Genomic DNA, 15,444 nt, shown 5'->3' with positions numbered 1-15,444 from the left:
CACGGGGTGGCTCTATGAGTGGACTAAACGAAGGAGTATTTCTCCCTAAACAGCATTTTCCTTAATTATTTGAATGTGTCTAGAATGGCCGCTTTGCAGATTTTGACTGCTAAGTCCAACATCTGGGCCTGCTGACATCGGTTTCTACCAACTTTTCCCCTTAGGACTGGTCTTCCTGTCATTTTTTTTGCAGGTCTGATCATTGTCGGCTGGGAACGGGACGCTGGGCCTTACAGACTGCTGCGACTCTGGAATCGGTTTTGTTCCTATGGTGATCGCTGGTTCATAGTCAGTTAACTGGCCTGGACCCCTGGGGTGTGTAGCAGCCACGTCGGCTCGGCTCTTTCAGATTCCAGCTGTTGTTAATTTGTGGAATTTCTTTATATAAACTATGTATGTAAGTCCTTCATCAGATACATGCTTTGCAATTGTTTTCTCCCCGTCTGTGGCTTGCCTTTTCAGTTTCTTAACACCTTTTGAGGAAAAGGCTTCAGTTTTGATGTATATAACGTATTCATGTTTTATGGTTTGTGCTCTGTGTTCTAAGAAATACAATTTTAGCTGTTACATTTAGTTCTGTAGTCCATGTCAAGTTCAGTTTTGTGTGTGGCAGAGTGTGGGTCAGGGTTCAGTTTTTCTTCTACACAGATCTCCAGTTAGATCAGCAACATTGCTGAAGGCTCCTTTTCCATTCAGGCAAAAAACATCCCTTTTTACATTTCCTTTGTGCTTTTTATTCTGACCCATAAGTTTATTGGCTAGTTTCCAAATAGGTATGGAGTTACTAGGCATCTATTTATTGATTTCTCATTTAATTCTGCATGATTTCAAACCATTTGAGCACACTGAGACTGCTTTTAGGGCCCAGCGTATCTTCTCTTAATGCACGTCCCGTGCGCCCTGTAAATGAATGCGTCTTCTCCAGCTGTTCCCTGCGGCATTCTATAAATGCCAATTAGACCAGGGTATTTGATACTGTTTGTTCTTTGTATCTTTTATTTTATTTTTTAAAGATTTGCTTTTAGAGAAGGATAAGGGAGGGAGAAAGGGAGGGAGAGAAACATCAATGTGTGGTTACCTCTCACACAGTCCCTACCAGGGACCGGGCCCATACCCCAGGCATGTGCCCTGACCAGGAATCCAACCAACAACCCTCTGGTTTGCAGGCTGGTGCTCAATCCACTGAGCCACACCAGCCAGGGCTGTTGTTTACATTTTTTAAAAAATCCTTACTTGCTATTTATCTACTTTTCTCAGTAGACAAAGGAATGTTAACACTTCCAACTATGACTGAAGGTTTATTTCTTTTTTAGTTCTGCATATTTTCACTTTGTGTATTTTGAAGTGCTGTTTAGATGTATATGCATTTATAATTGCTATGTATTTTTTGATGCAGTGATCCTTTGGTCATTATAAAATATCTATGGTAACAAGCCTTGTTTTGAAGTTCACTGCTTTATTAAATTTTGAGTTAAATCAATATGATGCACATAAATGAACATAATGATGTTCCTGTCTCTTCTTTTGCATGATGCCACTGCTCCCTAGGTGTATTTATTGGATATTAAAATTCTATAGAAGAATAAGCTACTAAAATTTCTGAACTTAGCTTTCTGCCACTGTCTGAAAGCCTAATTCCTAATTATCCACAGGTGTAATGAAAATGTTCCACATCAGGCTCAACACAGCTCAGTGCCCCTTAGATCAAAGAGTCTTAAAAAAAGCCCTCAAGATATCAACGAAGCATTTTGAACTTGATGATTTTTAGAGAATTCATAAATTTAAAAAAAAACTGTTTTATATCCTTTTGAGTTACATGAAATTTTTCTCATAATTCTTATAAATCCAATGTAATTTAGTTGTAGTAGCAGAATGTTAATACCTTACTCAGCTGTAAACTCAAATCTGCATTTCACACATGTAATAAAAATTATCATAAAAACTTGGAAAAGTATGAAAAAGTTACACTTAAAATAACAAATTAAAATTTAAAAATCAGGAAACTAACACTATAACTCTTTGAAATTAAATTCTGCTTAAATGGTAGTATAATTTTACTTTCCTACATGAAAGAATTTTAAGTAAAATATTTTAATAACATTTATTCAGAACAAAACTTCTTTAAGAATTAGGACTACTTTTAATAAAGTAAAACAGTGTTGCTAAAAAATACATCATAGGGCTCATACTCACTTGGTTCTCACAACACACCATGCCTCTTCTAAAATAAAATAATTCACATGTAACTCCAACAATTTGTCTCTTACTTCTTTTGTAGATTTTCGACTATACATAGAATAAACTATTTTTGTCCGGGCCCTTTAAATTTAAAGACGGATTAAAGAAATTTTAATATGTGATAGTAGAATGGAGTAAAGACATTTTTCTAGCAAATTAACATCATAACACTCACTGGACAGAACATTCATGCATATGACCCCAAGTGGCACAGACCACTTTGGGGGACAGCAGTGTGAATTTTGCATGAATTGCTTATTAACCAGTTCAGAACCTAGGGCTGGACAGCAGGATAATCATTCAGAATATACAATTTGCTTTGTACAATTTATAAAATAATTAATCAGCTCGTGGAACGCATGCAGGTAGAGACGAAGCACAGTGAAAACACACATCTCAGGAGGCAGCTTCATCTATAGAAGCTCCGGCAGGCACATGAATTGAAGGTGGACGTAGGAAATGGAAGTTTCCAGCAGCAGCACCCAGGGCAGCAGGCAGGTGAAGCGCCTTCAGAGAAGCTGAGAAACAGGGATGCTCACNCATATGACCCCAAGTGGCACAAACCACTTTGGGGGACAGCAGTTTCCACACTCCTTATTTTCTACACATGCTAAAATGTACAGCAGTGTGAATTTTGCATGAATTGCTTATTAACCAGTTCAGAACCTAGAGCTGGACAGCAGGATAATCATTCAGAATATACAATTTGCTTTGTACAATTTATAAAATAATTAATCTGCTCGTGGAACGCATGCAGGTAGAGACGAAGCACAGTGAAAACACACATCTCAGGAGGCAGCTTCATCTATAGAAGCTCCGGCAGGCACATGAATTGAAGGTGGACGTAGGAAATGGAAGTTTCCAGCAGCAGCACCCAGGGCAGCAGGCAGGTGAAGCGCCTTCACAGAAGCTGAGAAACAGGGATGCTCACCGGGACACGGCACAGTGGGTGACGTGGCCCTGAGTGGGGGGTGTTTTATGAAACCCCAAGTGAATCTGTATATATAGACATTCCTAAGGAGTTCTAGCGTGTGGGATGCCCAAACTCCACAACTGGACATAGAACTTTAAATAATTTAAAATTTTACCTGTTAACAAAAGGCCAAAAATTAAATGCAAAGGAAATGGTTACTCTGACAATTACTGGAATGATTAGAATAATTTTTTAAGTCAGTCATTTAAGGAAAACAATTTTCAGACTTTAGTGGGAACTCAAGTTCTCATAACCCCCTAGCAAATGCAAACTCCACACTTTCATTACATCACAGCAGGACCACAGCAGGTTTCCCTGCACTTGTGCCCTCTGTTTGAAGAAAGGCCAGGCACTGGCGGGCAGTGAGATGGAGAAAGGTATCTGAAACCAGGTGGGGCAGGGGTCGGGGGACAGCGCAGGGCAGCACAGCCATGGGCCAAACCGCCTCGGCCCCTGGTGTGGCCCCCCCGAGGTTCACAGGGACGCATGCATGCACACTGAGAACAGTGAGAACTCCATGACTCCAGCTTCACTTTGGCAAGATTGGCTTTGGCTTTTTTCAGTTTCCAGAGCTTACTAAGCTTGCTGGGAGTCAAGAGGCCCCTGATGTCAGGGTGGCGGTTATGCATTTTGAATCTCCAAGTGAGGACAAGAGAGGGAGAGCATGTGTGCACACACGTGCTTGTGCATGCAAACATTTCCCTGTCTGCAAGAGTCAGTGTGAGTCATGAGTGTGCCCGGTCCGGAGGTCCCATCAGAGGCCTACCTCAGGTCTGCGTCCTCGTAGTGCGGGTGGTTCACAATGGGGCGCAGGGTGGACAGCTTCACACTCGCCATGGTCGGCATGGCCCCCGCAAACACAGCATCTGCAAGAGATGATGGTCCTTAATAACGTGTGCAACAGAAAACCAAAAGTTACTGATCTTCCCTATGGGAACCTGGATGAGGACGCTCAAGTGCATTTAAACAACACCCATTGGCACCATTGTTTTTCTACACCCGGAATTGATCGACTATCCCCCACCACAACCACCAGCCTTTGCTGAGTGCCATCCTGGTGCCAGGAACTGTGCTAAACGTCGGTACGGGAATCACTCGTTTGAATGTGCGCAGCTAGACAGGACGGGTTCTGTGTGGTTCTGTCTGTAAGGAGGCTGAGGCTCCACTAGGTGAAGACTCCGCCGGGACCGCACAGCCCCAGCCCTGCTACAGCTGCGGCCCAGTCCGCACTGTGCTGAGTCCAGAGTCGTACCACATCACGCCCTGTACCGGGGATTTAGGACAAGAGGAACTCAGAGGCTGGTGGACAGGCTGAAGGGCGAGTGTCACAGCGCACTTTTCATGGTGACTTGTGCGGGTCGTGAACGTCGTCTGACCAGCTGCCAGAGCCACGCCCTGCTTCCTTCCCTCAGATCGTCTCTAAACACTCATAACTCACGTGCCTCCTTGTTTGACTCTGTAAGTTATACACTGAATCAAAATATGTGATTCCTTGCTAGTTGTACTTTTTGCAGTAATGGCATATATAGATGTATTTTGTATAAATCGGATTCACCAAAATCTGCCATCTGACTTCACTTTCAGTTTTATCTCTTGGACAAATGCTTACCTTTTGTATAAAAATTAAACAAAACATTTTTGTATAAAAATTTTTGTATAAAATTATACATTTATTATTATAATTTTTAACTAGCCTATTAAAATTACTAATAAGAACAGACATGTTATTTAGATCTACTATAAATAAATGTTTCCTTTTAATTCTAACTATCCTAAGTGTAATTTTGAATTAAAATATCTTTATATGCCTTCAACTTGAAAATATTGAAGTCAGTTGAAGTAGAAATGTGTACTTATTATTGCAAGATCCAATAATTAATACAAGAAGCTCTCGGGCTGGGGCAGTGGTTCTCAACCAGGGACAGCGCCCACCTCTGGGGCCCTTCTGCTCACACACGGTGCAGGAGGGGCCATGGTTGTGGCGGCCCAGGGGTGGGGAGGAGGGGTGGGGAGGAGGGGCGGGGAGGAAGGGTGTGGCTGCCGCTTCAGGGGTCTGTTGCAGGGTGAGAAATTCTGTTGCTAAAGCTTTATTCAATTTATCGTTTGTTAAGGATTAAAATACAACAGCGATCTCAGAGTTGCAGCACATAACTGGGAACAATCCTTAATTTCTGGTGTTAATGAAAATTCTTTTTGATGATTACCCAGGAGGATTTAAACGAGGGCACAAAGTCACCTTTGGAAAAGCTGTGACTGGTGGGCATCGCAGTTAGCATTCTCGCAATCTGTGGAAGTATAAATGGCTGGGTATGTGTGTGTGTTTTAACTGTGTGTGTATAAAGCCAGCAATACATGTGGCTGAGCAGCTACACACCTGTTCTGGTATTGTATTTGATCCACTGAATCAGTTCTTCCTGAGGCAGATTATTAAATTCTCCTATGATGCTCCACTGATTATGGAGGTTCGCACAACCTTGCAGTGACATGACGGTTAGGAGGCCAAAGATAACATTCTCAAAACGAACTCTGCAAAAAAGCCAGCCAAAGAGCTGAAATGAAAGAAACCATTTATTTATAACTCTTATATGAAGAATGCTATAGGGTCAGTAATAAATTCTCACCTTGCTACTTGAACCAAGGTGGATTGCCATTGATATCATCAAGTACACTAATCACTTACAGAACTATCCTCACCTATTGTTCAAAAAGAGCAAATATTTTGGAATTACAGGGTCCAGTTATAAATGCAGCTCTTTCCTCCTGAAAGAACTGAGGAACACGCCTGATTCTTCTAGTACTGATTTGTCACCAGGGGTTAAGATCAGCCAATTGCAGTTTTGAAACATCCTACAACTAAACCCTGCACCAGCTGGCTGCTTTTCACGGCCAACTTGAACAACGAGGGGAACCGCACTGCTACGCACACGGACACTGCTCTCAGGAAAATAAGCACCTGATAGTCTAAGACTCTCATGACTGGAACTAAGTAAGGTGTTTCTAGAAGCACCTTGGTCCCCATATCCTTGCTACTGCGTCCAGTTCCCTGCATGGCAGCGACAGTAACAGAACCGCAGAACAGACGACATTTCCCAGGGACTCTCTGAGCCGAGAGGACAGCAGCAGAGCAAGCGTCTGCTCTGGAATCAGAAGAGCAGCCGGGGGTGGCTTTGATGGGCCACAGGACCCTCGCACAAATGCACACTCCAAAAATCTACGTCTGTGGATGGGCTACTGGCAGAGGGGAAGGCGTGCCTCATCACTTGTCTTAGAAATATCCATGAAGAACTAGGAATAATTTTCACAGCTACTTGAAGCTGCTTCTCTTACTCTATAGGGAGTCACGAACGGACATTTAATGCATCTAAGGTAACACCAGTGTTTTACGTTTTGGTTACTCGGCAGTCACCGCAGCGCCCGTGGCTGCGCCGTGCAGCCGCCCCAGGGTGAAGGCCTTACCCGCCGACTGCAGATCAGAGACGCCATCACGCACATGTGCGGGGTCAGGAACAGCTTCAGCCTCATGATGAGGACGGCAAGGGCGGAAAAGGCAAACAGCTGCAGCGTGTGGAAGATCAGCTACAGAATCAGAACAAAACCACCATTTATCTATTTTTAAATTAAGAAACACAAAATTAAGTGCATAAAACTATTATTATTCGCTAGGACAGGATCGTTTTACCTTAGTAGTAAGCCTATTAATATTTATTCATTTATTCAACAAAGATTAATTGAATGCCTGCGATCTGCCAGGCACCATTCCAGACACTGCAGATTCAAAGGTGAACAAAACAACAGTGAGCAGCTCCTGCCCTTGAGAGGCTTCCACTTCCGTGTGTTTAGCAAAGAGAGAAAAATAAAGACGAAGCGAAAATAAAGCCATGACGTGGTGTCTTGGGTGAGGTTAGCGCGATGGGAGAGAACCGGGGCAGGGGGCAGCGCGGGGGCGAGGGAGGCAGGAGCCCCGGGAGGTTAAAATATTAACCAACTCCGCACTCGAAAAAGGGACAACCAATTAATGCAACCAAAAGTAAGTGGCAACTAAATACTCACGTTCTAACACTCAAAGAAATCAAATGTTGAAGATGATAAGGTATTTTAATCTATAAAATTGATGATAAATTAATGCCAAGTGTGAGAGGGGATGCGATGCCACGTGCTGAAGTGACACACAGGGACATTTCTGTAATACTGTTTCTGTCAGCAGTATTTATATGGACCAAGGGGACAGTTGGACCCTTTGACTTAACTCTCTGTCCTGGGGACTTAAGGGAATAACCAAACACAAAAATGCTTCTGCAAAAATGGTCACTGAAGTGGAATTTCAGCAGTAAAAACAGAAACATCCTAAGTGACCAGCAGAGAGGAGAGGATTAAGTAACTAAATTGTCGCACTGCCACATCAGTACAGCCATTAAAAGACTATGTGTGGGAGGGTGACCTAACGTCACGGAGCAGTTTCAAGAGTGTAGAACTGTGTACATGCAGAACGGAATGGATTCTGGGGTGTGTGTACATACAAACACACACACATGTGGGGGGCGAGCTGACAGAATATGTGCCTAACGAGTCACCCAGAGCTGTTTCTTTTTTTAAGATATTTAAAAATGAAATTTGTTATGTAATTTTTTCCTAATTCTTGGACCCAAAGTTGGAGTGTGAAATGCTTATTTTAAAACCACTTAATCAGCCCTGGCTGGTGTAGCTCAGTGGATTGAGCATGGGCCTGCAAACCACAGGATAGCGGTTCGATTCCCAGTCAGGGCACATGCCTGGGTTGTAGGCCAGTTCCCAGCAGGGGACTCATGAGAGGCAACCATACATTGATATTTCTCTCCATCTCTCCTTCCCTTCCCCTCTAAAGATAAATAAATAAAATCTTAAAAAAATAAATAAAACCACTTAATCATTTTTTTCTTCAGTAAAATTCATCTTTGGGCAGAATTAGGGGCCTGTTGTAGGGGGGAGAAGGGAAAGGCAGAATTAAGGAGTGCCGTGTTGCTGAAAAGAAGTAGGCTTTAAATACCATGTGGTAGACAGTAAGTGTGTGTGCACACTCACACGTAGAACTCGACTGTAACCCGGCCGATTTGCAGGAAAGCAGCCACATTCAGTGGCGGCAGAGTGACCGGCTAACAGCACAGACCTGGCTGCCACACCCCTGGGCTCAGCGTCCCTGGGCCTCGAAGCCGGTCACTAGACCCCTACTCAGCCACAGCGTTCATCAGTGGAATAGAAATGACAGCGCTTCCCCCGCAAAGGGCTGGTGGAGAATGAGGCTGCGAACATGCGTAAATGCGGAGGCAGGGGGCACCGACTCTGACTTTAGGAACCCTTGGGATGGACTGCTTGAGTTCAAGTGCAAGCTTCCCAGTAGCTGGCTGGGGCACCTCAGGAGAGCATCTTCCTCTCTCTGGGCCTCTGCCTCTCAGCAGAGACCCCTCTGCTCTCCTCCCCGGGCACAGTGGCAGCAGCATCTGTGTCCCAGCCTCCCTCACGTGGGCAGGTGGTGATGTGCACTGTTTCCAGGTGCAGCCCCTGCAAACCCTCCATCTTCCGTGTTCCCACTCCTCGCTGGCAGGTTGATGCGGATGGCACAGCAGCCAGGAAGCTACGTGGACAAATGGCAGAGCCACAGAAGGAAGGAGTCCAGTCTCTCAAATCCTGCTAACCAGGAGCTCCTGCCTTTGACCTTATATGTGCAAAGAATTCAACTACTAAGTTACGTCAGTGTTTATCTCTGTATGGGGTAGTATCACCCAGTTAACATCATTTTCTTACTTGAAAAATGGGAATGATAAGAATTAAACAGCATGGTGCATGGCATACAGCAGCTATTCAAAAATAGCAGTTATCATTGTAAGCTATCCCTACAAAGTTCAAATTTCCTCACCCTCTTGTAAATCCGACCCTTCCTTTAAGAATAAGTTCTTACTTAGGAAATCACAGTTCCAGCCCGCGCTGGTATTTTCCTGAACATGCCACATAATGGTTTAGTACAGTGCACAACGCTGCCTCACTGTGTCCCGTCTCCTTCGAACACTCGCACACATTTGCAGGCAGGGGCACCGCTACACCTCCTACGGTGTCCGGCAACCCTGCTGAAGCCTGCTCCCTGGCCCACCACCGCACTTCTGTGGGGCAGAAGCCTGGCCCCAGGTACCCATCCAGATGGCTGGCTAGCTCGGTAGTTCAGACATTAATGTTTGTCCTTGTTAAGTGAAAGAATGAATGACTGAAGGTAATTCAAGTTAACTATGGTCTATGGTCATACATCATCCTTCTAGCTTTCCATTCCTTGCTACTGTTCAAAACCAATTAAAACGTGGAAGGATCAGCAGAAACAGCCCCGTGTGGCTGACCCAGGCAAGCACCGCTGGTGGCTGTCAGCAGCAAGGCTGTTCCTTTGTAAACTGGCCTTGAACTAGATCTTAACCCACAATCTACCAGTGATTAAAACGAAGGCTTTACCTCACCATGTTCAAGGAGCTGTTTTCTGGAATAAAACAAAAACATTCTCTATTTACTAAGTGTCCATTATACTATGGTCACATCAAAACAAACTTCATTTCTTCTTAGATGCTAAAAATTCGATTCTCTAAACTGCTTAGAAGCATAAAGAAAAAAACAAATATTAGATAATATCATTAAAAGTTACAGTAATTTAAAAGGCATGACTTAGAATGATCCTTCTTAAGGCATCTGAAAAAGCCATTCTTTCTTAAGATAAGACAGGTGTTACGAATTGCTGGAGGCGGTGCCTGTGAAAGGGCAAATGAACGAAAAGAATGTCTGATACACAGTCAGCCGCGTGCAGCATCTACAATGCTTTAAACAGGCACCGCTGAGTGGTTTTGGTTTTTCACAATTTGATTTTTCACAATTGTGAGTACCAGGAACATCCCGGTATACCAGACTGTGAGCATCTGAGTATGTCCCTAGGATAAACTGCTAGAAGAAAAGGTATTAAGTAAAGTCTATACATATTTTTAGTTCCAGAAAAGCTGTCTAACAAATTTAGTAAATATTTATGGCTAAAAATGGGCTGCATTTGCATGGCGCCCCTGCAGTGTCCGAGGTACTGTGCAGTGGACGCAGTGTGAATAGTGTGGCACTGCTTTTATCCTCATGGGGCTTATTCTAGATGCCTGTGAGAGTGTGAGACTGCCTATGTTTATGTTCCATTTAAAAGACCCTGTTATGTTATAACAGAGCTGTACAGGATGCGGAGGCCTTCTGCTATGGATTTTGGAGTGGGAGAGAGAAATAAGTAAGGAGCTGAAGGGAACACACAGATGCAGAGATTTTTTAAAAATGGGTAATTGGGAGAAGGTCTCTCCAGAGATTAGTGAAATCACCCAATTACTTGGTCTCCATTTTGGTGCCTTCCTCACTTAGGCAGTCAAGGCTGGGGGGAGAGGTGGGGCGGCCTCCCTGTGTTCCTGATACACTGTTTTGTCTGAACGTATTACCATGACTGTGTCCTATTTTGGTGCCCATACACTCCCAAGGGCGTCACCTTCAAGTGTGTAATCCCGAAGACACACCTCCTTATTTTGAGCTAAGTATTTCCCACCCACTGGCTCCCTCTAGTGTTTCCTCTCCCACACCGCACCCTCTGAAATATTTGAAGACCCATGATGCTTCTATTTTCTAATCTAAAAACCCAGCCTCCTTCACACATTCCTTATATGAACAGTTTTCAGGGCTCTACAAACACTCTTTCTACAATGTCAAGAGTTCCACCTGAGGGTCTGCCAGCTCTCTTGTTTCAGAAATGATTTCAACAAATAGGATTCTACCATTTCAACAATTTCACCCATAGAATTCTAATTAGCACTCTGGCAACCACACGAAACTTTAGTGAAATGTAAGCATAGGGTGAGGGGTCATGAGCACTCTCTGTGCTATTGTCAGCATTGTTCTGGAAATCTAAAGCTGTCCTCACCGAATGTATTTCCTTAAATACAGAGAATCTAAAGACATATCTACATAAATAGAATGTGAGATAAGATTTGCCTCAGCAGCAATTTACTTTCACATCATATTTTTCTTGTATAGGTTTATTCCATAAGTGTAGTGACTTTACTAAAACCACAAAAATGTAATGGAACAAATAGTTCCAACCGTAAATGGAGAAAAAAACTATTTCATGAATATTCAGAAAAACAATTATAATTTCTCTGAAAGTTAAAAAAGAATTGCTAAAAAAATTAGCATCCGACAGTTTATTGACTTTAAATTCTAGTCATATACTGAAATTAAACTAAATTCATTCACGTTTTGAGTTAATTCACAAATATAAATATCTCTAAAACATATCCAAACACATAAAAGCGATCCCTGAGACTAATCCATTGTATTTTATTTTTAGGAAACATATAAATTTGGTTCATATCTCCTTACTTAATCACAACGCTGAAATTTAACTTCCACTCATTTGGAAAACTGATACTGTCAGTAAGTTATTTAATAACTGAATATAGCATGATTTAGAAACAACTATGATATAATTACCTTAGATAAGTGTTTGCAGATAAGACACATAAAACATCACGAAAAGTCTGTGAATAGAATCAGATTGATGAAACTTTTCTGAGAAACTACATGACATTTAAAATGCCCTGGTTCATGAACATAAACACCCCCAGTAGAAAGAAGCAATTTTATGGTTCAAGTGGGTCCTTGGGGAACAGTTTAGGTTCAGCCTTGCCACAGGCAAATAGTATCTTGAAGTCTTAACTTCCTCTAACAAAAGAGAGTTGGGGTAAACCTTTAAGGTCTATTTCAGCTCTAAAATTCTAAGCTTTTACATGGGGGCCACTCCTTGCTGGATGGAGTTCAGCCTGTATTTCCTGGGAGGCGGGCGGACTGAAGGTGGAGGCTGGCAGCGGCCTCTGGGTACTGCCAGAGGCCCTTTTACCTTCACCTTCCAGGCGAACCGGGAGGCTAACACACGCACACTCCCTCTGACCTGCTCTGTCCAGCTTCGGACTCTGTGTGGGCCCTTCATCCAACTCCCGATGGTCGCAGGGTCAGCGGTGGCATCTGCTTCCCCAGCTATCTCGGCCCCAACTCACACTACAGGTGCCTTCAGAGCATGTTCCCAGGGTGTTGACATAGTTCTAGCCACATGGTGGGTAGTTGATACATTGCTTTTCAGAGAACAATTAAGGATATCTTTTCTAATATGGCTTTCTAAAAAAGCCATGTAATACTAGATAATAAAATATTTCAATAAAAAAATTTAGAGAGGGAAACAGTTCCTCCTAAAAATAAGACAGAATTCTGAGCTATTATCATTAATCTACTGTAAGTCTTTATCTTGAACCCAACGTAATACATTTAAAAAAATACCTTTTTAAAGATGAAGTAAGTGATCACCATTACAAGTGGAAGCAATAATGTCTTTGTGTATCTTAGCGGAGTCTGAAATAAAACAATTATTCAAAATAGTCATTCATTAAATTTTACATTAAATGAGTAAAAATCCATGTTAAACTGAGTGTCACAATGAAATCTCTTAAAGGTAGAACTATCTTTGTCATTAACAGGATATATATAAATTTACCAGTCTTTGTCTTCTAATATAAAGACCAATATTTTAAAATAGTTATACAGATTTATCAAAAATTTAATGATAAAAGTATTAAACCAAAAATTAGATATGTCCATTATTTTTCCCTTTTGGGGGGTCTATCCTTTCTTTATTTACATAATATCAGGTTTTATAATGTGTACTTACTTACCCCTGGTCCCTATATTATCATTTCCCGGGCTGCAAAGTTCCATTATTTTCATTTACGAAACTAGAACTAACAAGCAGCAAACTAGCCTGAGGACTTACTGTAAGTGTGATAAGCACTGGAGCCATAGCAGCAGCTGGACAACTATCACGGCCTGCTGCTGTTTTNACCAATATTTTAAAATAGTTATACAGATTTATCAAAAATTTAATGATAAAAGTATTAAACCGAAAATTAGATATGTCCATTATTTTTCCCTTTTGGGGGGTCTATCCTTTCCTTATTTACATAATATCAGGTTTTATAATGTGTACTTACTTACCCCTGGTCCCTATATTTTCATTTCCCGGGCTGCAAAGTTCCATTATTTTCATTTACGAAACTAGAACTAACAAGCAGCAAACTAGCCTGAGGACTTACTGTAAGTGTGATAAGCACTGGAGCCATAGCAGCAGCTGGACAACTATCACGGCCTGCTGCTGTTTTGGGGAGTGATTTACCCTGTGACTGCAGCGTCTACTGTCTGAGGGCAGGACTGAGTCCCTTTCCTCCATGTGGCCCTGCAACAGGCTGCCTCACAGGTGACTAGGGGCCAGGGATGGTGTTTGAATGAATGTATGACTGGCTGGACAGATAAGAGAACAATGTGTGGTTAGTTGTGTACCTTTCCTGGAAACATCTTATTCAAAATGTTTGTAATATTTGGGGAATGAAATTAAGTAAAACTGTTTTTTAAAAAAATCTAAGACTTTGAATTTACTTTTCCATAGTGCTTCCATGCCTCCAACTGACCTAGGTCATGACAAGTATCGTCACTGACTGTCATCACAGTCCTTCACTGGGGACCATATAATATGTTAAGCACCTTCCTGGACCATCTCCTTCAACCATCATTAGTAACTCTTCGAGGTAGGAGCCATCGTTTACTGCTTTGCACATAAGAAAGCAGGTGAGAAAGGCTATATGATTAGCAAACGTTACAGTAAAAAAAATGACAGGGTAAGTTGGATGTCTCTAAATGGAAATTTTGAGTTTCAGATTCAAAAGAAAATGTAAGAGCTAAAAAAATGACCATACCTGTAGAAAAGGAAAACAAACATACCGCTTTTTCCATAAAGTCAAATTCGGGAGCACAGGTGTAGATCAAGGTATGGAAATCTGTGTACCCTAAGATTCTCGCAGCTATGAGGTCACTCAGGCGAATCTGGAAGGAAAGAGAGTAAAACAAGCTGAAATGACACAAACAGTTTCGGTAACAACTGGTAATGTAACAGCAGTGAAATCAAGGGAGCATGGATGCCCCCTCAAAGGAAAAAATACCCAGTGAACCATACATGCTCTATGCTGAAGTATGACAACAAAGAGAACACCAAGAGAAATGAAAAGCTGAAAGAGGCCAGAAATATAAGCAGAGATGATCATGTAAAGGGTGAGCTGAAACCAGTACTGGCTGGGCAGAAGCCACTGTGCAGTTAATTATGAGATTGTATAATCACACCATTTATTAAGGAAAAACCAATCTCAGGTTAAGCCCTTTCACCACGCATTGTAAATCATGAACAATTTTTCTATGTGTTGTCATTTTTACGAAGCCTCTGATATTGATTACAATTTTTGGTGCTTCTTGAACTTTTGGGGCATACATTCAAGCCATTAAATGTGAGAGCTATTATTCCTGAGAATTACAATGAGTACACACACTATGATGTAGTTACTGGATCCCCAAGGCCTTTGAAATAAACACTACCACACGAACCCAATGTAGAACTATTTTCTACTAAGTATTCATTACCTACTATTGGAGGGACAATAATTTTTCCACAGCATTCTCCAGAGGCCAGAAAAAAAGGAAAATATTTGGTATATTAAACCTTAATTCATAATATTTGACATGGACAGAAATTATTGTATATCAAGTTGATATGATTTTCTGTGGTTTTCTTTCATCTGTGGTTCCCATTATCTATCCACCAGGAGAATTCAGTTTCCTTGATTTTTCTAATCTAGAGTCTGGTGACTAATGGTAATTTAACCAAAACACTTCAGTTTCAAGTCTTTCTCACTGCTGGTGCTCAGAGGAGGTCACTGAAGAGTACAAGGGGGGTGTGGGTTTGTGTGCCTGCACATGTGTGCTCGTGTGGGGTTTGTAGAATTGGGTGACCATGCAGAGCAAGGCAAGAAAAAGAAAACACAGACCAACTTAATAGATAGATAAATAACTGTGGAGACCTAAATAAAGTTGATGATAAAATACATACTCCCTACAGAATTAAAAGGTAAGACCAATAAAAGGGGAAAGGGAAAAAAAGGAAAATGTTTCAGACATACCAGAAAACAACAGCAACAAATAAACCTAATCAACCACCATGCAAAGCCAGCAATAAACAGTGAATAAATCCTCACAGTTTGAAATTTTATTTAATATGAACATGCATGCAAATTCAATTCTAATTTATAGGGATAACACTTGGCTTTTGAGGGAGTAGGTAG

General features: G+C 41.8%; 1 protein-coding gene across 1 annotated transcript in view; it reads right to left on the bottom strand.

The window, feature by feature from the left end:
- The window catches only part of DPY19L2 (dpy-19 like 2), a 50,051-nt gene that overhangs the window by 2,110 nt on the left and 32,497 nt on the right, over positions 1–15,444 (bottom strand). The window contains exons 14-21 of the mRNA XM_037041156.1: positions 14,057–14,158; positions 12,566–12,637; positions 11,726–11,772; positions 9,680–9,704; positions 6,668–6,787; positions 5,586–5,760; positions 3,978–4,077; positions 2,194–2,319 (exon numbers count right to left, since the gene is read on the bottom strand). Of these exons, the coding sequence (XP_036897051.1) occupies positions 2,194–2,319; positions 3,978–4,077; positions 5,586–5,760; positions 6,668–6,787; positions 9,680–9,704; positions 11,726–11,772; positions 12,566–12,637; positions 14,057–14,158 (767 nt within the window). The remainder of the gene's footprint in view (positions 1–2,193; positions 2,320–3,977; positions 4,078–5,585; positions 5,761–6,667; positions 6,788–9,679; positions 9,705–11,725; positions 11,773–12,565; positions 12,638–14,056; positions 14,159–15,444) is intronic.

This window comes from Sturnira hondurensis, unplaced genomic scaffold, assembly GCF_014824575.4.
Source record: "Sturnira hondurensis isolate 20B ecotype Veracruz unplaced genomic scaffold, ASM1482457v3 Scaffold0002840, whole genome shotgun sequence".
Taxonomy (NCBI): Eukaryota; Metazoa; Chordata; class Mammalia; order Chiroptera; family Phyllostomidae; genus Sturnira; species Sturnira hondurensis.
Note: the sequence above shows the minus strand (reverse complement) of the source record. Positions and strands in the feature narration are given on the sequence as shown.